Source organism: Eubalaena glacialis, chromosome 17, assembly GCF_028564815.1.
Source record: "Eubalaena glacialis isolate mEubGla1 chromosome 17, mEubGla1.1.hap2.+ XY, whole genome shotgun sequence".
NCBI lineage: Eukaryota > Metazoa > Chordata > Mammalia > Artiodactyla > Balaenidae > Eubalaena > Eubalaena glacialis.
The window spans coordinates 12,691,316-12,715,273 of NC_083732.1; the positions used below are offsets into that span (position 1 = coordinate 12,691,316).

Consider the following 23,958-nt stretch of genomic DNA (forward strand, 5'->3'; position numbering starts at 1 on the left):
CCCCCGCTCGCCACAGCTGGAGAAAGCCCTCACACAGAAACGAAGACCCAACACAGCCAAAAATAAATTAAAAAAAAAAAAAAGAACCTGGTGCTTAATCACTGTATAAGATTGCCCTTTCAGCATAGCTCCCAGAGCCATTATGAAGATTAAATAATAATTGGTACTTAGCTCACATTTATTGAGCACTCATAGGCTCCAGACCTCTGTGTAAGCTCCCTTGGAAGCATATTAACTCATTTGTCTTCATGGCAGCCCTAAGAGGCAGGTACTATTAGTATCCCCATCGTACAGGTTTTAAAATAGGCCCAAAGAAGTTAAACAGCTGAAGGTCAAACACTAGTGCAGTCAAGGTCGGAATCCAGGCAGTCTCACGGCAGAGCCCGTTGCTCTTCTGACACAGGCCAGCAGAGGATGCGGCCTAGGGCTCCGGGGACCAGATATCAGCTCGCCCACTCAGGGCGGTCTAACTGCCAGGTCCGCTCACTCCCAAAGCAAACCAAGTCCTCGTCTACACGTAGCTTTACGTACATCTGTGGGAAGTGTCTTTCTCGGCCCACACGCCGGACCCCCATGAACAGGTCAGGGCTCTGGAGAAAAATAATTTGTCAAGTCCTAAGAAGAGCTGATTGGCTAAACACCTTGAGAACTGACTTACACTTAAACTGTAACACAGTCGCTCCGGGACCCCCTTAATCTGCGGTCCCCAAAACGTGCACCGCAGTCTGGGCTCCGCGCGCCTACTCCGCCTACATCCGGGCTCAAGCCCAAGGGCCGCCTCTAATCCCATTTGCTCTCCAACACCGCCCTCTGCCGGCCTTTCCTTGGGTCGCCGGCATTGTGAGTCCCTTCCGGGTGTCCCGGAAGCGGAGCTTTCTCTTCCGGGACGAGCGTCTGGGCGACCGCACGTGGTTGTAGTGCCGGGGCTTGAACCTAGCTGGCAGAGAAGTGATTGCAACTGTCTCCCAGAGAGAGGGAGCCGAGCCGGAGCCATGGAGGGCCAGAGCGTGGAGGAGCTGCTGGCAAAGGCGGAGCGGGACGAGGCAGAGAAGCTGCAGCGCATCACGGTGCACAAGGAACTGGAGCTGGAGTTCGACCTGGGTAACCTGCTGGCCTCGGACCGGAACCCTCCGACCGGGCTGCGGCACGCGGGACCCACGCAGGAGGCCGAGCTGCGGGCCCTGGCGCGGGACAACACGCAGCTGCTCATCAACCAGCTGTGGCAGCTGCCCACCGATCGTGTGGAGGAGGCGCTGGTGGCGCGGCTGCCGGAGCCCACCACTCGTCTGCCGCGCGAGAAGCCGGTGCCCCGGCCGCGACCGCTTACACGCTGGCAGCAGTTTGCGCGCCTCAAGGGCATCCGTCCCAAGAAGAAGACCAATCTGGTGTGGGACGAGGGGAGCGGCCAGTGGCGCCGCCGCTGGGGCTACCAGCGCGCCCGCGACGACACCAAGGAATGGTTGATCGAGGTGCCCGGGAATGCCGACCCCATGGAGGACCAGTTCGCCAAGCGGATTCAGGCTAAGAAGGAACGGGTGGCGAAGAACGAGCTGAACCGGCTGCGTAACCTGGCCCGCGCGCACAAGAGGCAGCTGCCCAGCGCGGCCGGCCTGCACCCTACCGGACACCAGAGTAAGGAGGAGCTGGGCCGCGCCGTGCAGGTGGCCAGGGTCTCCACCGCCTCTGTGGGGCGCTTCCAGGAGCGCCTGCCCAAGGAGAAAGCGCCCCGGGGCTCTGGAAAGAAGAGGAAGTTTCAGCCTCTCTTCGGGGACTTTGAAGCCGAGAAAAAGAGCCAGTTGGAGATGCTGCGAATAATGAACAGCAAGAAGCCTCAGTTGGACGTTACGAGGGCCACCAATAAGCAGATGAGGGAGGAGGACCAGGAAGAGGCGGCTAAGAGGAGGAAAATGAGTCAGAAGGGCAAGAGAAAGGGGGGCCGACAGGGTCCTGGGGGTAAGAGGAAAGGGGGCCCGCCCAGCCAAGGAGGGAAGAGGAAAGGGGGCTTAGGAGGCAAAATGAATTCCGGGCGGCCTGGCTTGAGTGGCAAGAGAAAAGGAGGGCAACACCAGGGAGGAAAGAGGAGGAAGTAAATTTCACCCTCGGACCTGCTTGTAAACCAAGAACTGTACTTGATGTTAAGTTCTAGGTACAGTAGGGGGATGCAGAAGATGGGGCCGCTGCCTACATCAAGCTTCAGGTTAAAGGGCTAGGCTTGCCCTGCTCTGAAGATGGTTGTAAATGTTTGATTCGACAAATTAATGCATTTCCCACAACTAAAACTTTTGCTGGAGATTAAAGGATGTATTGAAGGACATACGAATTAGGGAAAGAATTTGTCGAAACTAGGAGTGAGTTCTGTTTTTAAACAGCCATTTTTTTTTTCTCTTTAAACTTTGGATGGGGTGTAAGGGAGAGAGCTGGTCATATTTCAGAGACTTTTAATAGATTGGTTTCTGCATTATTTTTATAACAAGTTTGTGTATCAAAGGAGGGGGACAGAAAGGTTACATTTTCAGAACTGTTGTAAAGGTTATTTAATAAAAGTGTCTGTATGTAATGTTGCTTTTAACTTTTTGGCTACTGGTACAAATCTTAAGTAAAGCTTGTGACCTGGATAGCTGGCACAGATTATTTTCATTTACTTTCTAGAAAGCATAGCAGCTAAATTATGATTTCAGCGAGACCACTTTTATTAGAAAAGCTCATACTTCTTTTGGTATCAGATATAATATTGAAAGTGTAGTACAACTGGTGCCTCTTTCAACACTGAAAACATTAATTTGCTGTAAATGATAAACTGGGGCTTCACTAAATAATAGTAATAATCCTCATTAATCCTAATTTTATACTTAAATCTTTATCAACATCTATGTCCCCAGTTTTTTTAAAGCTTCAGGTAGGTCTGTTTGGGGAAGAGAGAAAGAACTCACAAGTCCTTACTTGGAACATTACCTTTTGATTCATTTGTCAAATTGACCTGAGCTGGTTTGATTAGGAGGTGAAATGTTTACAGCTATTCTGGGTCTCTCCCTAATTGATATCAGTAACTCATCTTCGTAAAAATAAATATCTCCTGAAAAGGATTCATAGTACATCTAGAATGGGGGGGTGGGGGGTGGGTAGTGCTTTTTTGCTGCTGTTATAGGTCTGAGGAGCCACTCTACTCTTGCTTTTTGTTCTGACAATTGATAGGAAATTAAAATTGAGAGATCGTTTGTCTCATTTTTTCAGTGTTGTCTCTTCTTTATAAGTTACTTTTAGAAATTGCTAGGAAAGAAAAGATTAATTCAGATTTCATAATAGGTTACTAAAACACAGATGTTCAATTGTTACTGTCTTAAAATACTTTGTGATAAAGTTAACTTTGCCATCATTGATCATTGTTTCCACTGGGACCTGGAAACTTGGAGCTGCTAATCCCTGGCCCTCCCTTCCCACATAACCGTGGAAACTTTTTAACTACTGATAAAACCATTTAATGATATCCTGAACAACTTCATCAAAAGCCAAACCATTCATAGACCATTTAACACCTTTTAAATTCGTCTCAACTGTCCGGGATTTTTTGTTGTTGTTACTGTTTTGTTTGGGAATTTTTCTGGCTTTCGTTTTGTGACTTGATGTAGCAGTTGGACACAATACTGGCCTTGTAAAAAAAAAAAAAAAAAAAAAAGACCCTCGGGCTTTTTGCAAAGATCTTGTTTACCGTTAAAACAAATTTAAATGCAGTGTCTTAATTTATTCTGAAAATACTCTGAGAAGCCAAAATAGCATTTTAAAGGAGTCAGAGTGGAAAAAGAATGCCCTTGTTTCTCCCTTTCCCCACGTCCCCGACTTGTGAAATAGAGCGTTTTACATAGAGACTTAGGAAAGTACCCCAAATCCCTACGGAGCAGTTACCTGTGTGGCAATTTCAAAGGTGGATGGTGAGACTTTGCAGCTGGGGCACTCGTAGTTCCGACTGGTGGGAAAATGGTCCTCTGCCAAGAGCTGTCGCCGGGGCCGGAGACCGCGGCGCGGGTGGGCGGGCGCGGCGGGGGTGGGCGGAGGAGAGGCGGCGGCCGGGATTGGCCGGCGGCGGAGGGGGCGGGGCCGCGGAGAGGAGCACTCCGCGCAGCCATGGCCGCTCCTCGCGACAGGGTAGCGCACTTGCTGAGGCAACTGCAACGCGCAGCGTGAGTGCGGGCGGCGCGGCCTGGCGGGCAGGGGATCGGAGGGTGCGGCCGAGCCCACGCAGCCCCCGGGGAGCAACCCGCCCGGGCCGGCACGTTCTTCCTCGTGTCACTTTCGAGAATTTGGGGACCGGGTGCCGCAGTGCGCGGCGGCCTGGACGGCGCTGTGTGCCAAGCAGCCAAACCGCCAAGCGCGGCGCGGTGAGGCTGCTATTCCTCTGCCTGATCTGCGGTTTAGGAAAGTAAGGCCCAGAGAGGAGAGTGCCTGGTCCCAGATCTACGCAGGCAGCGGAGAGCTTGGAACAGTGACCCAGAGAAATGCATGTATCCAATCAACACATATGTATCGGGTGTATGTAATGTGCCCAAAACTATTCTAGGTGCCGGGGATACAAAGACGAAAGACTCTGCAGCAAAGTCTAGCAGGGCATTGCATGAGGGGACAGGAGTGAAACGGACCTCTGCAGAATGCAGCGGACAGAGGGTGTAGGAGAGAGAGAGGGATGAGAAATCACCAGGAGCTTGACTCCCTGGCATGTACAGGGCAGTCAGGGTATTAAACGTTATGACACGTCTGACTCGCCCTCCAGAAATGCCGGGTACATAGTAGCTGCCTGATAAATACTAGTTGAATGTGCAGGTGCACAAGTCCGCCTGGGAACACATGGGGAAAACATGAGCTAACAGGTGGAGATAAATAGGGGGAAAGGAGGGGACTAGAGAGGAATTTCAGGCAAAGGGAAGAGCAACACCAGAGGCAAAAGCCGTAGTTCCAGGATCTAAAAGTAGCTAAAGACTGGACCTACCCTTATAGGAGGACGTGAGGAAAGAAAAAACAGATGGCGAAAGACCACGAATTAGAAAATAGCCAAATTTACTGGGCACTTACCAAGCACAGGGCGCTGTCCTACACACTTTACATGTACTACTAATAATAACTCTAATCCTTACAACGACGCTATGCCAAGCTGTATTATTATCCTCCTATTACAGATAAAGAAATAAAGGCATGGAGAAAAATAATTTGCCCAGTGTCATACACTAAGCAAGTGGCACACCCATAATCTGGACCCAGGTGTTCTGGCTTCACTGTCCTTGTTCTCAGTCCTATGCTAAGGCATTTTAATTGTGTCCTGTAGATAAAAGAAAGCTGTTGAAGCAATAGTCCTCACTGTGAAACATACTCTTTGAGATGCCCCATGAAAAAAAGAATCCCACGGCCAAATAAGTTTGGGAAACTAACCAACTGCTGCATCACCCTATGGAGAGTCAGGATATACGTCAGCACACGAAGGGAACTGAGAACTCCTGCAGGGAAGAAAAAAAAAAAAGTTTAGCTGTATTTAAACTCTTTGTTCTAAACCTGTGTCATCACAGAACTCTTTATCAAGCAACCCCATTCATATCCCTTGGAACCAATGTCACGTAGAACATGTTTTTGGAATAGCTGCATGCAAAGCAGTGTGGCATGATTAGAATTAAGTTGAAGCTTTCTGGTGGCAGTGGAGAGGAAAGACGAGGTAATTGTCAGGCTCCAGCTAAAAGGCACCAAGGAGCGGCAGTGGGTACAAGAGGGTAGATGTAAGAGATATTGAGATGTAAGAAAAATTGGTTAGAATCAGCAGGATTTTGTATCTGATTAGTGAGACAGGAGAAGTGGAGGTTTCTGGCTGGGGCATCGGTAAACAGTGGGGCCATTTACCAATGTAGGGACTGTAAACTTTAGGAGGAAGATGATAATCATTTTGAGTTGGACATGCCTCAGGTACATCCAGGTGAAGACCCCGAGCAGGTAATTGAATACATTGTTCTGGAGCTCAGGAGCGAGTTGGAAGCACACCCATATATAGAGGGCAGTTGACACCACGGATGTAGAAGCAAAGGCCTTGACAAACTGTATTCCTAGAAGAAAAGGGCTGAGGATGAAGTCCTGGGGAGCATTACTGTATGGTGCTTTGTTCTGTGCATTTTTTTTTTTTTTTAATCCCATGTAGAAAGTGAGAGATTGCAGGTAAAAATCTTGGAAAATTGGGAAACGGTATCACTGGGCCCACGTTTTGCCCGGGGAAAGTCTGCCGGAGCTGAGGTGAAGCTGTGCCCACCTGCTTTGGACAGGGCAGCACTCCAGCTTCCTAAGAGACAACTCCCTCCACCCCAGGGCAGCCCACCACTCAGTCCACACACACAGCAGCTGTGCTGACAGCCAGCTGCTCTGGCCTCGTTTCCATTACCTGCTGGCCTCTTTAGGCACTTGGATTTGCACTCTGACTGCTGGAAAAGGAACCAGCATTAAAGTATAGGAGGTGTGACCAAAGAGGTGAGAGGAAGGAAGGGAAGGAGGGAAGGACAGTTTGCAGTGCTCTCATCCCCGGGGTACCACAGGGAACCAAACAGCCTAACATCCATGGGGCTTAAGTGTGTGTGTGTGTGTGTGGTGGGGGGGCGGGGTGGTCAGGAAGGGCAGATAATAAACAATAAACTAGTAAGTAAAACTTAGAGTATATTTGATGCAGATAGGTACTAAAGAGAAAGCGAAAGCAAGGGGGGATGGGGTGTTGGGGGAGAGGATGCAACTGTAAAGATGACAGAGAAAACCTCAACTACTAGTTTCCTGAGGCTGCTGTAACCAATTACCATGAACTTAGTGGCTTAAAACAACACACATTTATTATCTTACAGTTCTGGAGTTCAGAAGTCCAAAATCAGTTTTCCTGGGCCCAAATCAAGGTGTCGGCAGGGCCACATTCCCTTCAGAGGCTCTAGGGCAGAGTCCATTATCTTGCTTTTAACAACTTCTAGAGCTGCAGTGCCTGCATTCCTTTGCTGGTGGCCCCTTCCTCCATCTTCACAGCCAGCAACGTAGCACCTCGCTTCAGCGGTCACATTGCCTTCTTCTGTGTCAAATCTCCCTCTGCCTCTTTCTTAGAAGGACACTGTGATTACCTTTAGGGCCCACTCAGATAATCCAGGGTAATCTCTCCATCTCAAGATCCTTAACACATCTGCAGAGTCCCTCTTGCCACACAAAGTAATGTTGACAGGGTCCAGGGATTAGGACCAGAACAGCTTTTGGGCTCAGCTCAGCACACTCACTGGAGAAGTAACTGTTGCAGAAGGACCAGTGAAAGGAGGGCGCAAACCACGTGGCTCTCTGGGGAGGTATCTGGAGGTGCAGCATGCCTGGCATGGTTTCAGAACAAGCTGTCTGGATCAGACTGAGCAAGAAGGAGATGAGGCCAGAGACACGGTGGGCATGTCGGGGTGGCCAAGGATGACCCTAAGGTTTTTTGGCCTAAACAACCAAAGTTGAAGTTGTCATTAAGCTGGGATAAGGAAGAGGCTTTGAGGGGAAGACCAGGAGCTGAGTCTCAGGGAAAATGTGAGATGCCTAATAGACACTCAAGTGACGATGTCGAGTAGGAAGTTGATTCTGGAGTTCAGGAGAGAGGTCTAAACAGAAAGATTAAAGTGGGAGTCATCAACGTAGAAGGTGATCAAGGCCATGGGACCAGGTGAGGTCACTCAGGGAGTGAGTGTGGAAAGAGAAGAGAAGGATCTACGGGCTGAACGCTGGGACCCTCCAGCATTTAGAGTCAAGAGCGTGAAAAGAAAGTAGGCCAGGAGCAGCCAGTGCAGTAGGAAGAAAACCAGGGAATTGTGTCCTGGAAACCAAGGGAAGAAAGTATTTCCAGGGAGGAGGGAGGGAACGGGAGGATGCAAATGACAGGTCTGAACTGAGAACTGAGTGGTGTATTAGCACCGAGGGGAGGGCATTAGTGACCTGGTAAGTTTGTCAGTGGAGTCATGGGGCAAAGGCTCATTGGAAGATGTTCCAGAGAGAATGGGAGAAGAGAAATTGGAGAGAGCAGGTGTAGTCGGCTGAAGGGAAGGGGGCAGGCGGGGGCAACAGTGGGAAAGGGAAGGGGGAACAAGAGGAAGTTGTTGGATGATGGTTGATGTAATATGCGGAAGTCAACATTTTCCTACTGATGGATAAGATTTGGGGGGAGGGGGATTTTGATGACGCAGGAGAGGAAAGGAAGAACCGTTGGTAGTGATGTTTTGAGTCGCTGAGCAGGGCTGACGTTTAGTGCACAGGGGAGAGGTTGGCCTTTGCTAAGAGCGTGGCCAGTTTATTAATGATACCAGGAGGGAAGCCAGAATAATCGTGCCAGAGCCAGATGGTGGGTAGATAAGAGCCTTGCTCTAACCCTGCGGATTTCAGGGGGCCAAGGATGCGTGGGAGAAAAGGAAATGGAGTCAGTGGTTGTAGGCGAGGAGGAGAGAACCAGAGGTGAGCAAGCATCTGACATACAGAACAGATGGAGGTCCCAAGAAGGCAAGAGGGGGTGGGATTCAGACCACAACTAAGGAGTAGGAATGACGAATTGAGGTAGCCTGAAAACTTGAAAAATATATAATAAAAAGAAGGGGGGATGGGTGGAAGGAAGCCTGTGCTCCCACGGTCCTTCGTGTTGGATAGCTTCAAGTTTGGATTTTTCCTTCCCTTTGAGTCTCTTTTCTTGTCCTGGAGGGGCGTAAAGCAGGGAAAGACCTCGAAAGTAGTGCCTTGTGAAGGACAACGCCAGGGCCTTGCCTAATGCCGGTTTCCCTGCGGGAGCCGGCAGATGGCTCAGACCCGCCTGGATGCTCTTGGGAAACAATTCCACGTGGCGTTCTCAGCCGTGCCCACCAGATGGCAGCCTCGGCTCATGGTGGCGCTCATACCCGCCCACGCCCGTTTTCACGTAATTCACAATTTTTGAGATCTTGACCGTCATTGAGTTTAACCCTTTTCCTTCCTTCCCCCTTTCCCCTCTCAGATGTGTTCATTCTAAGTTTGCAGGCGGGGGGCAGGAGGGGTGGTATGTACGCACGTACCTACTGGACCCACCGGGACAGGGTCCCCTGGGCAATAGAGAGAAACATAAACCCTTTTGCGAGGCTCAATCGGACGGCGAACAGCAGGAAGAGAAGCCGGAGAAGGGACCGTCCAAGAAATCGGAGGCGACCAGGACAGGAAGGGATACAGAGGCCAAGGGAGGGAAAGTCTCGAAAGAGGAGGACGTGGGAAATCCGTAGAGGAGCGGACTGAGAACTGAGCCGGGGTGAGGGATTCGGCGAGAAGAAGGTGACAGGTGTGACAGTAGGTGTGACAGTAATTTATGCGGACCCGGAGGGTGGGGCCGGGGAGGAGACGAGCAGGCGGAGCTGAGAAGGGACGGAGGCGCGAGGTGGTGGGTGACCAGGGTGGCCTGCAGGCCCACCGAGGGCTACGGAGGAAACGGCCCAAAGCCTGTTGGAAGAAAAACGAAACACCCTGAAGACAATGGGAAAATAACACGGAAAGCTCCGGGGGAGAAGGATTGGGGGGATGAGGTGCGAGTAGTTAACACTGGGTCAATTTGGCCAAAGCTCCTAACCTAGGAAGAGCTGAGACCCCATCTTTTTTGGGGGGCTTAAACAATAGAAATTTATTTTTCCACAAATCAGGAAGCTAGAAGTCTGAGATCAAGGTGTCAGCGGGGTTGGTTTCTTCTGAGGTCTCTCTCCTTGGCTAGTAGATGGCCGTCTTCTCTCTGTGCCTTCACACGATCTTCCTCTGTGTATGCCCTGCGTTATATGAGATTCCATCTTGCTAGCAGGTTCGCTCTGGAGACTCTCCTTGCTGACTTGATGAAGTAAGTGGCCTTGCTGGCCCATGAATCCCAGGTGCCATCTAGGAACTGAGGGCAGTCTCCAGTGGACAGCCAGCAAAAAGCCAAGGTCTCAGTCCTATAGCTCCCCGCGCCGGTTCCTCAGGTCCCCCGGAGTCGCCAGAATGCGTTTGCGAGTTGCTGCGTACATGTAGATCCCGAGGCGGCAGCGGCCGCCGGGAATAAACCCGATGAAGCCGGGAAGCGGACAGAAGTCTTTTGGGAGAGCGCGCAGCGAGGCCTCGGGTGCCCGGCCGGAGAGGCCCTCGGGCGATGCCGGAGGGAGTCCAGCGCCCGCCCCGGGGCCTCGCCTGGCCTGCCGGTGCGGACGGGGGCGGGGGACCCTCCCTTAAACCTTCCTGTAGCCCCAGAGCGCTTATCCCAGCTCCCCGCAGTCATTTAACTATAGCTTGAATAATTCGTGGAAGAACGATCCTACAATTCTGGAAAGACTCCGAGTCAACTTTTTTGTCCATGGTGATTTCTGGCTTTTTCTATCGTGGGGTGTTTGCTGTAGCTACTACTTTGATAGCCTCTTAAGACCAGAATGCAATGTGTGTTACTTTAAGGCTTCTTATATTCTGGTTTTCTGGTTTCACGCTTTTTCTTTTCATTTCCCTAGATGCCAGTGCCCAAGTCATTCTCATACTTACTCCCAAGGTAATAGTACATTTTGTGTTTAGCCACAATTCCAGTTTCCACTGTTGGCAATACATTTGGGCAAAGTGTAATGTAAGAGAACCAAGGCATGTGATAGGAAGATTGGTGAAAATTTTCACTTGAAATTGGTAGTATGTAGTTCTAATTATACTATCTCAGCTGAATGTATGCTACTGATTATGTTTTTGGCTCAAATATATATTTAATGCTATTTACAATGTCTTTCTATTTTAAACAGAATTATTTGCCAAAGCGAAAAGTGGTGACACAAATAGGATTTTAGGGTTGTCTGAGTTCATCAAACAGAATTAATCAAGATGAAATCTTTGAAAGGTTCTAATACATCCCCAAAAAAGAGTCTGAAGAACAATGTGGTTCCCAGAAGGAAAAAATTTGTTTGGATCAATTTTTTAAATAACACTCTATTTCTTAATAATTAAAAATGACAAAAGTTTTCAGTTCCTACAAACATCTTAATTCTTACCAACTCCATTGTCCACAGAGCAGTGGGCAGCTCATTGTAGCTTCAACGTGTCCTCAGAATGTCACATGAATTATACTGACACAAAAACAGATTTCACCTCTTAGGAGAGAAGGTCAAATCTAAACAGTGGTAAGGGATGGAAGGGAGGGGCCTGCCCACACAGGATCCTAAGCAGAAACTCACAAAGAAGCCTGTTGGGATTAGAACAGATAGAGTAACTAACTGAGGGCTTTTTCCTGCCTAGAGAGTGACTCATCCTTCAGGACCAGCCAAGGGACCCCACCCCACCCCAGTCATTAACAGCCATCCACTAAGCAGAAGCATGCCGTGCCTTCCAGGCCCTCATGGACACATGCAGAATTTTGTCTTCAGCTGATTTTCTGCAATTCTTAATTGGTTTCAACAAAGAATCAGTAATTTTCCTATTTGGGGCTATAAAATTAGTAATTTACAGAAAGATAATCTCAGTGTTTTCTATGATCCAATTTATGTCTTTTCCTAAATTTTAGTAACTGGAGTAATAGATTATTTCTTTAAAGCCTGTTGAGATCAAAGAAATTTGGATTATGATTAAGGATACCCTTGCCAAAGGTAGATTTTGGTCCCGTTGTGGTCTGTCTTGTAAAAAAAAAAAAAAATGGTAGTAAAAATTGTTCTGTAGACATTTTTCAATCTTACGACTGGTCAAGACTGATAAAAATAAGTAGATGAAAACAAAGATAAAACCCACTAAGTAGAGCCCTCTTATTGTTCCAATATAACAGAAAATCATTTTTGCCATAACCTGATATTTTGTAAAGAAATATCAGTTTATAAAAATTTTTAAATTTCCCAAAGAAAACTAAATAGTTTACATGTATAAGCTTGAGAAATATAAATATCTCACTGTGATAAGTACCCCCCATAGAGAAAATCTTAATTTAAATAAATTATCACAGTTGCTATAAGAAGTGTAAGCAGGACTCTAATAAATTTACTAATAGTTGTTCTCTAATAATAATTGAATTGAGTCTAGAGGATTTTTTTCTAGTGGATTTTTACACATTATGTTTTCAAAAGTATATTTTAATTTCAACGGAGAAAAGATTTTAAGTAACTTTATTTTCACACGATCTGCATCAAGCTAGCATTACATTCTCTTAAAATGCAGGTTTTAATTTTAATCTAATAGGCAACAATGAAACCTGAAAAATGTATTTTAGGTAAGGCTTCAAGGGAAATGTTTATATTCACTGCTGAATATCCAATTCACTATCAAATGACAATATTTTTGCTCTGTTTTTGAGGCCTACTCTGATGCTAATTTTTACATTTCTAGCTCCTGGACTTTCACCTTCTGGGAAAACAACAGATTATGCCTTTGAGGTAGATTTAATCATTCATTCTTTCTTTTATGAATGACTTGAAAAAAATACAATCAGAGTATTTTGCTAATGCGTTATTATCTCATTTGAAGTCTGTTATTAATAGATGTTCCCTAACCTTATTATTTGATCAGCACCTATTCAGCAAAGTACTTTGTCAGGATAATGGAATATAAATCTTCTGATAACACGAGTAATGTGTAGAATACTGTTTTCTGTACAGCCAGTAAAATAGAGCAAATTCCCAGTTCTACGAACTCTCCAACTTATATGTTGTATGATAAATCTTCTTTAGTTTTGTAATTATAACAACCCCAAAAGAGGTTCAAGTAATAGGTTGAAGCAAGAATAACGGAACAGTTAATTCCGATGAATTTTTATCATACTGTAATTACATAATTATTTGTATAAATCCCTGTCTCCTCCTAGTTCAGGGGTCATAAATTAAAATGTGACCAGAGGCCTGACAGTTAGTCATTCCAGGAGCAGGCTGGGGGAGGACGGTGCTGAGTTTGCTGAGAGCACAGGCTTATCTCAAGGGTGCAGCCTGCCCTCAGCCCCCTGTGATTTCAGCCACACTGGAGTGCAGCCCGGTGCTGCCCGATTATTCAAGAGAGATAGAAATCCAGATGGTCACATTGCTTTTTATTTTTAATTAGATAATAAGAGTTATTATCGAAACCAAGAAAAAAAAAAGAGAAGAAGAAATTTAAACATAACATCAATCAAACAAAACATGTCTTCAGGCCAAAAGCGACCCATCATGCATTGGTATAAAAGCTCTTCTCTCAGCTGTAAACTTTATGAGGCCATGTTTCTCTTGTTCATAGTTGTGTTACCAGCGCCTAGCACATGCCTGGAACATAGCAGATACTCAGTAGTGTTGGTTGGATGGGAGGATGGATGGATGGATGGATACACGCATGCAAGGGTGGTTGGATAGATGAATGGTTGGAGGAGTGAATGAAGGCACTAAAAATACACAAAGATAACAACATGTACATTGGAAAATAAGAAGATATTTGTTCATTTAAGTGTGGAGGCAAGAAGAGGCAAGCATTTCAAGCTGAGGGAACAATTGAGAGATTATGATATATTTGGGAAAAAATACATAATTCCAGTGTGACTGGAGCCAACGTTTGCTTAAAGAAGTATGATGAGTGTGAGGCCAGATGCGATGACCTAGAAGGCCATGCTGGGGAATACATACTTTATTCTCTAGACAATGGGGAACCATTTCAGGGTTTTAGAAATGAAATGACCAACTCTCTAAACACCCATCACCTAAATCTTTTTTTAATTTTCAGATGGCTGTTTCAAATATTAGATATGGAGCAGGAGTTACAAAGGAAGTGGGCATGGCAAGTATTTAAGATTTCTACAGTCTTCTACTATAAATGTTACATTTATTTTATTTTATTTATTATTTTATTTTCAAAAAACATACTTATTTATTTATTTATTTGGTTGTGCCGGGTCTTAGTTGCAGCATACGGGCTCCTTAGTTGTGGCATGCGAACTCTTAGTTGCAGCATGCATGTGGGATCTAGTTCCCTAACCAGGGATCGAACCCAGGCCCCCTGCATTGGGAGTGCGGAGTCTTATCCACTGCGCCACCAGGGAAGTCCCCGTATATTTTAAAACAAGTACAAATTGACAGCAGTTGAGTCTTTTGTTTTGGACTCAATGTTAAGTTTGCCAGAAGTATCTATTACATTTCTAGTGTAATCAAACCTAACTTATACATTATTTTTGTTATTGTAGGACCTACAAAACATGGGTGCTAAGAATGTTTGTTTGATGACAGACAAGAACCTCTCCCAACTCCCTCCTGTACAGACAGTGATGGATTCCTTCGTGAAGAATGGCATAAACTTTAAGGTTTATGATAATGTGAGGGTGGAACCAACCGATAGAAGGTATTCTTTGATTCTTTGATTGTTAAATTTACTTTAAGCAGAAGCCAACACATACCAGTGTTGATTGAAACTTGCCCCAGGCCTTATTTAATGGCACGGCAATTTATTTCTGAAAAACCCGACATATGGCCTTTATTTTCCCTTCTCCAAGCTTCATGGAAGCTATTGAATTTGCCAGAAGGGGAGCTTTTGATGCCTACGTGGCCATAGGTGGCGGCTCCACCATAGACACCTGCAAAGCCGCTAATCTGTATGCATCCAGCCCTGACTCTGATTTCCTGGACTACGTCAATGCCCCCATTGGGAAGGGAAAGCCTGTGACTGCGCCTCTTAAGCCTCTGATTGCAGGTAAAGACTGTTTGTCTCTTTTATTTTGCAACTGGCAAAAGGCCTCAGGAAAGACACAAGCCAGTAATTTTTGGGTGTATGTTTTCCAAAGTTTCCTGATTTCTTCATTTCCATATAGTACCTTGTTTGGAGATCGAAACAGAGAGCAATTCATTCATGTTTAAAATTCTGATTTTCATTATTGCACAGACAGAGAAAATTTGGGTCAGTAGTAGGAAAGTTTGCAGAGTTAAGCTATGAAGTCACTATGTGGAAGAGAAGGGAAGGTCATCGTCTATAGATTATTAGATCCTCCTGTGGGCAGGTTTGTCTTCTGAGCCCCTCTCGGTTTTGTCCCACTTTGCCAGCCACTGTGGAGTTTAAGGGGAACGTTCCCTTTTATTTTTCTGATGTTGACTCAACCCTTTCTTCCACCTAATGGCTCCTCAGCTGACCTGGGGCTTTGTCTCTGCCCTGGGACATGTGGCCAGCGTGGCCTCGTCACTCTGGGCGACACCTGCTCTGTGGCTGCCCAGGGCACAGACACGCACATCCAAATTAGGATCGCTTGTCTGTTCCACACAGACCTTGGGATCTTTCTGTCTTGTCTTCCCTCCCATTTTATGGCTGTCAGCATATCACTGTCTAAAGTCTTACAGCTAAAATGTACTAGCTGGAAAATATCAGGGTTTTTTTTTTTAATTAAATTAATTTATTTTTATACCGCAGGTTCTTATTAGTTATCTATTTTATACACATTAGTGTATACATGTCAATCCCAACCTCCCATTTCATCCCACCACCCCCAACCCCAGGAAAATATCAGTTTAAAGTCTTGTCCTCTCTCCTCCCGCTCTCCTACTCCCACTGTGAACAGGCCCTGTGATGGGGCAGGAGTGAGTCGACAGCAGATGAACTGCTTTGACGTGAATGAGTGATCAGCAGGGAGCAGCATAATTGATGTCTGGCAAATGGAACCCTCTGGTGAAACTGTGTCGGCATCACACAGAGGGGTGATTAGTAAAGTTTAGAAACTTGACAGAACTACAAAACCGCAGAGTCCGGCAAAGGCAGAGTGTTACTGTTCTTGCTGCCAAGAGGGAATAAAGATGTCTTTTAGAGACGGCAAATACGAGTTTTCTTCCCAGAGATGCTGAGAGGCCTGCTTTTGAATTCCCAACTGCAGCTGCCTAAGCTCTGACGCTAGAGGAGCCCGAGGCTCCCAGAACTCCTCCCTGTTAATACAGAAACAGACATCACACATACACATTCAGCACACGTGTGTGTAACACAGGCATGGACATCATGCATACATATTAGGCATACATACATGTTAGTGCCAATATGGACATCAAACATACATGCTAACACAGATACAGGCATCATGCATACATATCAAGTGCACATACGTTAGGTTTACATGCATGTTAATGCAGACACAGACATCATACATGCTAAACATGTATGCGTATTGATGCAGACACTGCCATCACACACATATGTTAAACACGGATGCCGGCATGTTAATGCCAACACAGGCATCAGACCTGTTACTCACATGTTAATGTAGACACAGTCATACATGTGAAGCATACATGTATGTTAATACAAATACAGACATCAGGTGAGCAAACAAGGGCAGCAAAACTTTCTCCTCTAACCTTGCTCCTTATTTCCTAAGACTTAATTATCTCCACTGACCTTTATTTAGATGCTTTATTAAAATTGACATTTTTTTTGTTCAAGTCCCAACTACCTCAGGAACTGGGAGTGAAACTACTGGAGTTGCCATTTTTGACTACGAACACTTGAAAGTAAAAACTGGTAAGAACTTTGCCCATAAAAAAATTTTTTTAATTCTCTCTCTTACCTTTCAACTAACTCCACCCCCTTTTCTTTAACCCTAATATTTAAAATTCAAGGAGTTACAGAGTTAAGGAAAGGGTATGTACATAGACACATTTTCTTTCTTTTCCCACATACATATAAAAAATATGAAGCAGTCTAATAAACTTGTTTTTGAGAATTACCTACAAAAGCTTATTGAAATGCCATGAATCTTGATTGGCCATTTTTCTGCCCAAGTTAGTGACTATATATCAGTGATAAATGGTTATTCCCTTTCTTAGACATCTTTTTTACATTCTAACTCAATTTCATTGAGGTGTAATTTTTATATAATAAAATGTATACATTTTAAGAGTCTAGTTTGATGAGTTTTGACAAATATATACCACGTGTACCCACCACCCCAATCAAGATACAAAACATTCCCACTTCTCCAGAAAGTTCCCTCATGCTCGTTCCCAGTCAATCCCTCCAGCCCCATTCCCAAGTAACCACTATTCTGCTTTCTACCTTCTTTGTCATCTTTATCCTGTCTTCTTCTCTGACTCTCAGCTAATGTGGGGGAAATGTCCCTCTCCTTGAGTCTGGTTCAATATCCTTCTTCCAGGCCTTTGTAGTGGAATAAATTGGCATTGAACTGCACATTTATGGTAACTTCTCTTTTTAAACTACATTATCCTTTGACATTGTTAAAGATAATAATAATAGTAACCAACGCTTAAATTCTACCTTAAATCTTTTTAAAGACGTTCCCGTCATATTATCTAATGTGATCCTTACAACAGCTCTGGGAGGGATGGAGGCCCTGTGTTATTAGAGTCTAATCTTACAGAGAACTCAGAAAGGCCCAGACACGTACCAAAGACATGCAGCAAATCACAGAGCAAGGACCCAAACCAGTGGTTTGCTAGTAAACCAGCTCTCTAGAATTTAATGAGTAAATAAGCCCCGATTTGGAGTGTCTGCGTGGTGTAACTACTCTGCCATAGCAAATGACGTCACTCAATCTGGAGCTGGGAAGAGATGCGTATAGTGGCTCTTGTAAACTGCAAGGAGCTTCAGCTGCACTGAAAAACCTGGTTTCTGACTCCGGATCTCTTTCTACTGCTCCTTGCTGCCTCCCTATATGAGAATGAAATCTTATCTCATATTTTAATTTTTTTAGGATAATTTGTTACCCTAAAGTTATTTAATTTTTAAAAAATTGTGTCCGTACCTATAGCCTCTGTTGAAAATCCCTGCCTTAGGTATTGCTTCGCGAGCCATCAAACCCACACTGGGCCTGATTGATCCTCTGCACACCCTGTACATGCCTGAGCGGGTGATCGCCAACAGTGGCTTCGATGTGCTTTGGTAGGTACCCATGCCACCTGCAGGGGCTCTTTCGGTACTTGGTTGACGGACAGTATTTTACTACCGAAAGCACTTGTTAAGCACTCATTCATTGTGCTCCACAACAGCGCTGGCTTTGGCTGTCATTATCCCCTTTCCTGAGCGACAAAGCTAAAGCTGTAAAGATGAGGTGAGGTCCTAGGTGAGCCACAAACCTGCTGTTTGGGATGGACCGGCCCAGCCACAGCTGCAGCCACGGGGACACAGGGAGAGGAGCAGCGGCAGCTGGCAGGCAGCATCTCAGACCCACAGCACCGCCTCTGCTGCGCTAACCAGGGGATGCCAGGGCTGCAGCCTCAGGCACACAGCAGGGGCGGGAGCGCCCACTGCCAGAGCTGGAAGGGCTCGCTTGTCGGCACTTCACACGCATCATCACTTCACCACAGCTCTGTGCCACACAGAAAAGAAAACTGGGCTGGAGATGTTGAGCAGCTCACCCAGAGTCACACCACATGCTCCCCTGGCTTCATCTGCCATGTGCTGATGGCTCCCTCATCAGTGTTTCTGCCACAGGCCTCGCTCCCGAGCTCTGGGCCCTGCGTTCCAGCGGCATCACGGGAACCCACGGGTGCTTCACATTCACCTGGTCCAAAAGACCCTATTCCACCCCTTTGCACATGCACATTTCTTCTCATTTTAACATCTCTGAAATCAAGGCATATCTGTATATCTGTGGCATGGCAGTATGGTTTTCTTCCTCAGTGGTACACTTTTTTTTTAATGGTGCATCTTATAAAGCATGGCATCTTGAAGTTGATGAAATCTGACAGTTCTCCCAATATCCCCACCCCTCACAGCTTCTCCTCCTGGGTCCCTCACCTCAGTGAGCGGCAGGACTGAGCACGGACTTCTCCCTCGCCTCGTGCCCACACCCAGCCACAGGGCCTCTCTGTTGTCTGACCGAACCTCTCCCATCCGCTCCCGCCTCAGCTCAGGCCTGCCCCAGCTCTTGCCTGGACGGTAATCCAATCTCCTTGTCAGTCTCCCTGCTTCCATCCCACAGTCCTTCCGTCTGTCCTCCATACTGGCCTCAACAAGCTTCCAGAAGGCAATATGACCATCGCGCAAACAAACGGGCATTTATACACACACACACACACCCCCCCCTCTACCTTACAAGTCTGTCATTGCCTTTCCACACCTACTGTCTGAAAGCCAAAGCCCCTGGAATGTCCCCAGTGCTGAGCGCTTTATCTGCTTGGAGAACTCTTCTTTCACTTTCCACTGGAGCATTCTGTCATTGATGGAGCCTTTGCTGACCCTCCCCTCCCCTCCCCTCTCCTTAAGAACCACTCTGTCCTTTGCTCTTACCCACTGGGGGCCTGTGCATTGCTTCGGAGACACCGCTCTTCACACGCCAGTCTCCCTCACTGCACTGCGGGCTTGGCAAGGACAGGACCATCTTATGCGCTTCTCCATCCCTGCCCCTTGGCACAGGGACTGTCACATCATCGGTACTCAATTAACAACTGTCGAGTGAAGTTCACACAAGCAGGAGGCAGCAGAGTTAGGATTCACATCCAGGTCTACCCAAGTCCATGGTCTGCTTTTCTTACTGCATTACACTGCCCGCCAAGAGACTGGAGAAAACTGTGTCCAACTCCATCCTGGTCAATGCTGTCAGTACTCTGAAGAGTTGTCCTCTAATAACTTGGAAATAAGATTACCCTCCCTAGCTGTGAACTGCATAATAAACATATAACAGACTAAAGCAGTCATGTGTAAATGAATGACTCACAGACCCAAAGACTTTGCTGTCAATAAAAGCGGGGAGTGGGCTCAGAAGAAAGGACAGTGATGGCAGTGGCCCTTCCAAGGACTGACCACGGGAGAGCGCACGAGGCCCGAGGACTCTGCCCCTGAGGCCCAGTAGCCTGTTCTGAAGGTGGACACACCCATGTATTCAACCTTAGAGGCAGTTCCCCTCGTTAGGGCTCCATGGGCTTTCTGACCATAATTGGGCATCCATAGACTTGCCGACAGGGAGAATGGATGCCTAGAAGACTCAGGTGTCTGTCCCCCTCAGCAGTTATATTTCTTGTTATAAATCAATAATCAGATTTCCAGGTTTTACACATAGTTTCTGTGAGCTCAGCTCAGTGAATCTGCCCCTTAAAGACAGATCTGATCTTGCGCCCAGAATCAAGATGCACAGCAGGGCAGAGGTTTAACTCTGCACCTTGGTGGACTCATCACCACCCCGTCCACCCCACGTGGACACCTCCTTCTTGCCTTGCCCAGATTTCCTGTTTAGAACCACAAACCCATAGCTTTTGTCCACCAACTAATTCTTTTTGAAGTTCTAATACTTTGTTCAAAAGATGTTATCTGCTTCACACATGCAGAAGAGAGTAAATTCTCCATTCTAAGACTGAAAACTATACCTCATGCACAAAGTAGTTCATGTTATACTGTGTTCCCAACAAATCGTTGATCTAGATGATTGTGTTTATTCTCATGTTCTGCAGTCGATTAGCTAGAATTCATGGCAGGCCAGTAGGTAAAGGAAGCTCTGATGCTTTATTCTTAAAACAGCCAACCCTGAATTTAGGCCATGTAAGAAGAAAGAATTAGATTTTTTGTTCAGGCCAAGAATTAATAATAATGGTGAATGGTAAGTTTTACAAAGTGCTGGTACTTTACATATGTGAACTTAATTTTCACAGCAGCACCATGAAGAAGGATTTATGATTTATGATTTATCCCCATCTTAGAATCACAGGGAGGATGGTGACTCCCCTCAGGCCCACAGTGGGAAAGTCTGGTGCCAGAATTTACATCTGGGGGGCCGACCCCCTGCACTGTACTCTTATAGGAGGCTAGTGTAACTATGACCCTTCTTGGATGGGTAATATGGTGTTTGATCAATGCAAGGTATAAATGGTAAATATACTTTAGAAGGAAGTCATTTTTCAGATTCAGTGCTTTTCTTCATGACTTAAATGTTTAAAATTTCAGCATCATAAAGATGTACTGGCACTAGAAAGGAACCATATGTAATCTTATACATACCGGTCAAAAACATTGTAGTGCTGTTAATGTCAACTTCACTGTGTTAATTTCTATAATAAGCAATGACTGTCATGGACAAGAGGCTGATTATTGAGATGAGTTGTGATTATCAGCACTACAAAGCGTATCCACAGGGGAGTGAGTACCGAGCATTCTGAGACAGTTTGTGATCTGAATGGAGCAAAGGAGGAAAAGGATGCTTTCAACTGTGTATTTTAAATATTCCTTGTTAGTCATGCCCTGGAGTCCTACACTGCCCTCCCGTACCACATGCGGAGCCCCTGCCCTGCAAATCCCATCACTCGGCCAGCCTACCAGGGCAGCAACCCCATCAGTGACATTTGGGCAGTCCACGCACTGAGGATCGTTGCTAAGTATCTGAAGAGGTATGTCGCCCAGAGGGGATGGAAACAGAACAGAAAAACCACTTTCCACCTTCACGTGAAATGTGGCTCACCAGATCCTGAAATGTCCTGAGCAAGCCTGCTCACCAAAAAAATCAGTCACTGTACATATAGAAGCACCAGAGACCAGCAACCTCTGGAGGGAGCCCCATGAAGACAGATGAAAACTGGATCCTTTGATCTGAAAAGGCAGATCATGAGGGGACAACATAGGAGCCCCTAATTTATGAAGGATGCAGGTAGAAGGTTTATTCATCAAAGCCTCAAAACCAAACCTGGGGGAGGGGAGATGTCCTTTGAGATCTGGCTACCAAGGGCAGAAATGAGAACCACGAGACAGATGTTGGCCCTGCCCCATCAGGCCCTGTCCAGAGGCACACGGGGTCGACCCATGAGCAAATGCACATGAACTCAATTTAAGAAATAAATGTGTAGAGACGTCTGTCCTGGGAGATATGAAAGCCTTCCTAAAAAGATTCCTAAAAGGTTTGGAAAGATTTATGCATGAAATAGCCATAATAGACTCTTGAGAGAGAGCAAAGATATACTTAGAGATGAAAACTGATCCCTGAGACATTAAGACTTGTGCAAAGTCGAACTGCCCTTTGTATTTATACACAACGGAGGGCAAGAACAGGGCAGGTTAGGACTAGATGTGAGCGCGGTGCCTCCTCCGGCCTGGAGGGAGAGGGGCCTAGGACAGCATTTTGTAGTAGAGGTAGGGGAGGGACACAGAACTATCTCCAGCTCGGAGCCCAGCAGGGAGGATTTGTCTGGGTAGAAGCAGATGCAGATGATGGCCAGCCAGGTGTCTGACGGGGACACAAGGCTTGGCATGGCAGCTGTGGGAGGTGAGGGGGCGAAATGGACAGAAGAGAGACGGAAGCTCCATCACCTGCTATCTCACCTTGTTATTTGGGAATAAGGAACGAACACTGGGGTTTGGAAAGAGACACAAGTGCCTAACTATTCCAGATGAAAGGAGGAAAAAGGCTGTGGCACTTTTATTTCATAGCAAGAACCCTTACTCCAGGCAGGATCACAAAAAACCACGTGGGAAGGGGTGCCCTTGGCTGTCTCAGGGTTCCTCCCTGGGACAGGGTTTCCAAGCCCAGGAGCAGGAAGGCTGAGCTGCATCTGAAAGGGGCCTTTGAGAATTTGCTTTTCCAAAGTGGCACTGAGGAGGGATGGAGCAAGTAAAGGCTTGTCCTACAATAACATCCCACTTCTTCCACAGTAATAAGTATTAAAATAACATGTGCAATTTCCACAGATACCAAAAGAGGTCTCCAGTGGGTCCGATTTTGGGTGGTATCACAGAGAGAAAGATGTCTGGGCGGCTCATTTGGCCAGTAAGTAGCCCCAGGCGACAGGGACTCACTTCAGCAAACCAGCCTGGGCCCTGTGCCTTCTGAGTATGTGTTTACTCTGAGTCCACTCAGAGCCGCAGTCAAGGTCATTGACAAGTGAAGAAGAAGAATGAGTCTCAGGGCACTTTTCTTGAGCAGCTTTCATAGTCCAAGGGTCAGTGCTTTCTTCCCTTGGCACTTTTATCACATGAGCAGCCTGACAGCATATTTATTATGCCTTTGCTCAAACTGTTGATGAGAAAATATGTTTCCCTTTGGTTTTCGTCTAGAAGACAAGGTGTCATTTGAATAACTTGCCTAATTTTTCTTCCTATCGAGTAGCATTTCTTTTTTTTCCAGATCTTTCCCTAAGGCGGCTCTTTATTCACTAGGAAATGCCAATGTAGATGTGTTATTGTTAGGTATTTATATCATCCACAGGGCTGTCAGAAATCCTGATGATCTTGAAGCAAGGTCTAATATGCACTTGGCAAGTGCTTTTGCTGGCATTGGCTTTGGAAATGCTGGTGTTCATCTGTGGTGAGCAAATTTGAGATTTTATTTCTTCACCTAAGCTATTGCCCTTAAATTTTTTAAATGTTTATAATTTAGGACATGTGGTAAGATTTTAAATATGCTATAGAAAGAATAATTCACCCATTTAAAACTTTCAGTGGTTTTTAGTATATTCACAAAGTTGTGCTACCATTACCACAATCAATTTAGAACATTTTATCACCTTAAAAAGAAATCCTGTACCCCTTAGCTGTCACCCACCAATCCTCCTATACCCCCAGGTTTTAAACAACTACTAATCTACTTTCTGTCTCTATGGATTTGCAAATTCCAGACATTTCATATAAATGGAATCATATAATATGTGATCTTTTGTGCCTGGCTTCTTTCACTTAGCATCATGTTTCCATGGTTCATCCCATGCACATATTAGTACTTCTTTCCTTTTTATTGCCAAGCAATTTTCCATTGCACCGATATACCACATTTTATTTATTCATTCATCAGATGATGGACATTTGTGTTGTGTCCACTTTTTTGGCTACTATGAATATTGCTGCTTGAATAATCATGTACAAGTTTACCTGGTGGACATATGTTTTTATTTCTCTTGAGTATATACCTAGGAGTGGAATTGCTGGGTCATATGGTAACTCTGTTTAAATTCTGAGGCACTGCCAGGCTGTTTTCCACAGCGGCTGCACCATTTTACATTCCCACCAACAGTGGATGAGGGTTCTGATTTCTCCACATCTTCATCATGTGTCATGGGTTTTTAAAACGTCAAACGCAGGATTTTTTTTCTCCTAATCTCT

At 45.9% G+C, this 23,958-nt stretch overlaps 2 protein-coding genes and 1 long non-coding RNA gene across 6 annotated transcripts in view; 2 read left to right on the top strand and 1 right to left on the bottom strand.

Annotated features, from left to right (window-relative positions):
• The window catches only part of LOC133077339 (uncharacterized), a 93,621-nt gene extending 92,848 nt beyond the window's left edge, over window positions 1-773 (bottom strand). For both annotated transcript variants that reach the window (XR_009697701.1, XR_009697700.1), the window contains exon 1: window positions 659-773. This is a non-coding gene — a long non-coding RNA (uncharacterized LOC133077339). The remainder of the gene's footprint in view (window positions 1-658) is intronic.
• A 117-nt stretch (window positions 774-890) lies between these two features.
• RRS1 (ribosome biogenesis regulator 1 homolog) lies at window positions 891-3,088 on the top strand. The gene has a single exon (XM_061171798.1). It carries the CDS (start codon window positions 993-995, stop codon window positions 2,088-2,090), a length of 1,098 nt encoding a protein of 365 aa, XP_061027781.1. The 5' UTR covers window positions 891-992; the 3' UTR covers window positions 2,091-3,088.
• Window positions 3,089-4,106: 1,018 nt separating this feature from the next.
• Window positions 4,107-23,958, top strand: part of ADHFE1 (alcohol dehydrogenase iron containing 1) — a 33,306-nt gene continuing 13,454 nt past the window's right edge. For 2 of the 3 annotated variants that reach the window (XM_061171672.1, XM_061171673.1), the window contains exons 1-9: window positions 4,107-4,175; window positions 12,331-12,377; window positions 13,684-13,737; window positions 14,141-14,295; window positions 14,447-14,643; window positions 16,369-16,446; window positions 17,718-17,823; window positions 21,108-21,260; window positions 23,069-23,167. In XM_061171672.1, the coding sequence (XP_061027655.1) occupies window positions 13,684-13,737; window positions 14,141-14,295; window positions 14,447-14,643; window positions 16,369-16,446; window positions 17,718-17,823; window positions 21,108-21,260; window positions 23,069-23,167 (842 nt within the window). In that variant the 5' untranslated portion in view covers window positions 4,107-4,175; window positions 12,331-12,377. Of the gene's footprint in view, window positions 4,176-10,490; window positions 10,529-12,330; window positions 12,378-13,683; window positions 13,738-14,140; window positions 14,296-14,446; window positions 14,644-16,368; window positions 16,447-17,717; window positions 17,824-21,107; window positions 21,261-23,068; window positions 23,168-23,958 lie in introns of all 3 variants that reach the window. The other variant, XM_061171674.1, reaches the window with a different exon arrangement.

Excerpts from the sequence above, each read along its gene's own strand:
- RRS1 (XM_061171798.1), top strand. The coding sequence starts at position 993 with ATGGAGGGCCAGAGCGTGGAGGAGCTGCTGGCAAAGGCGGAGCGGGAC.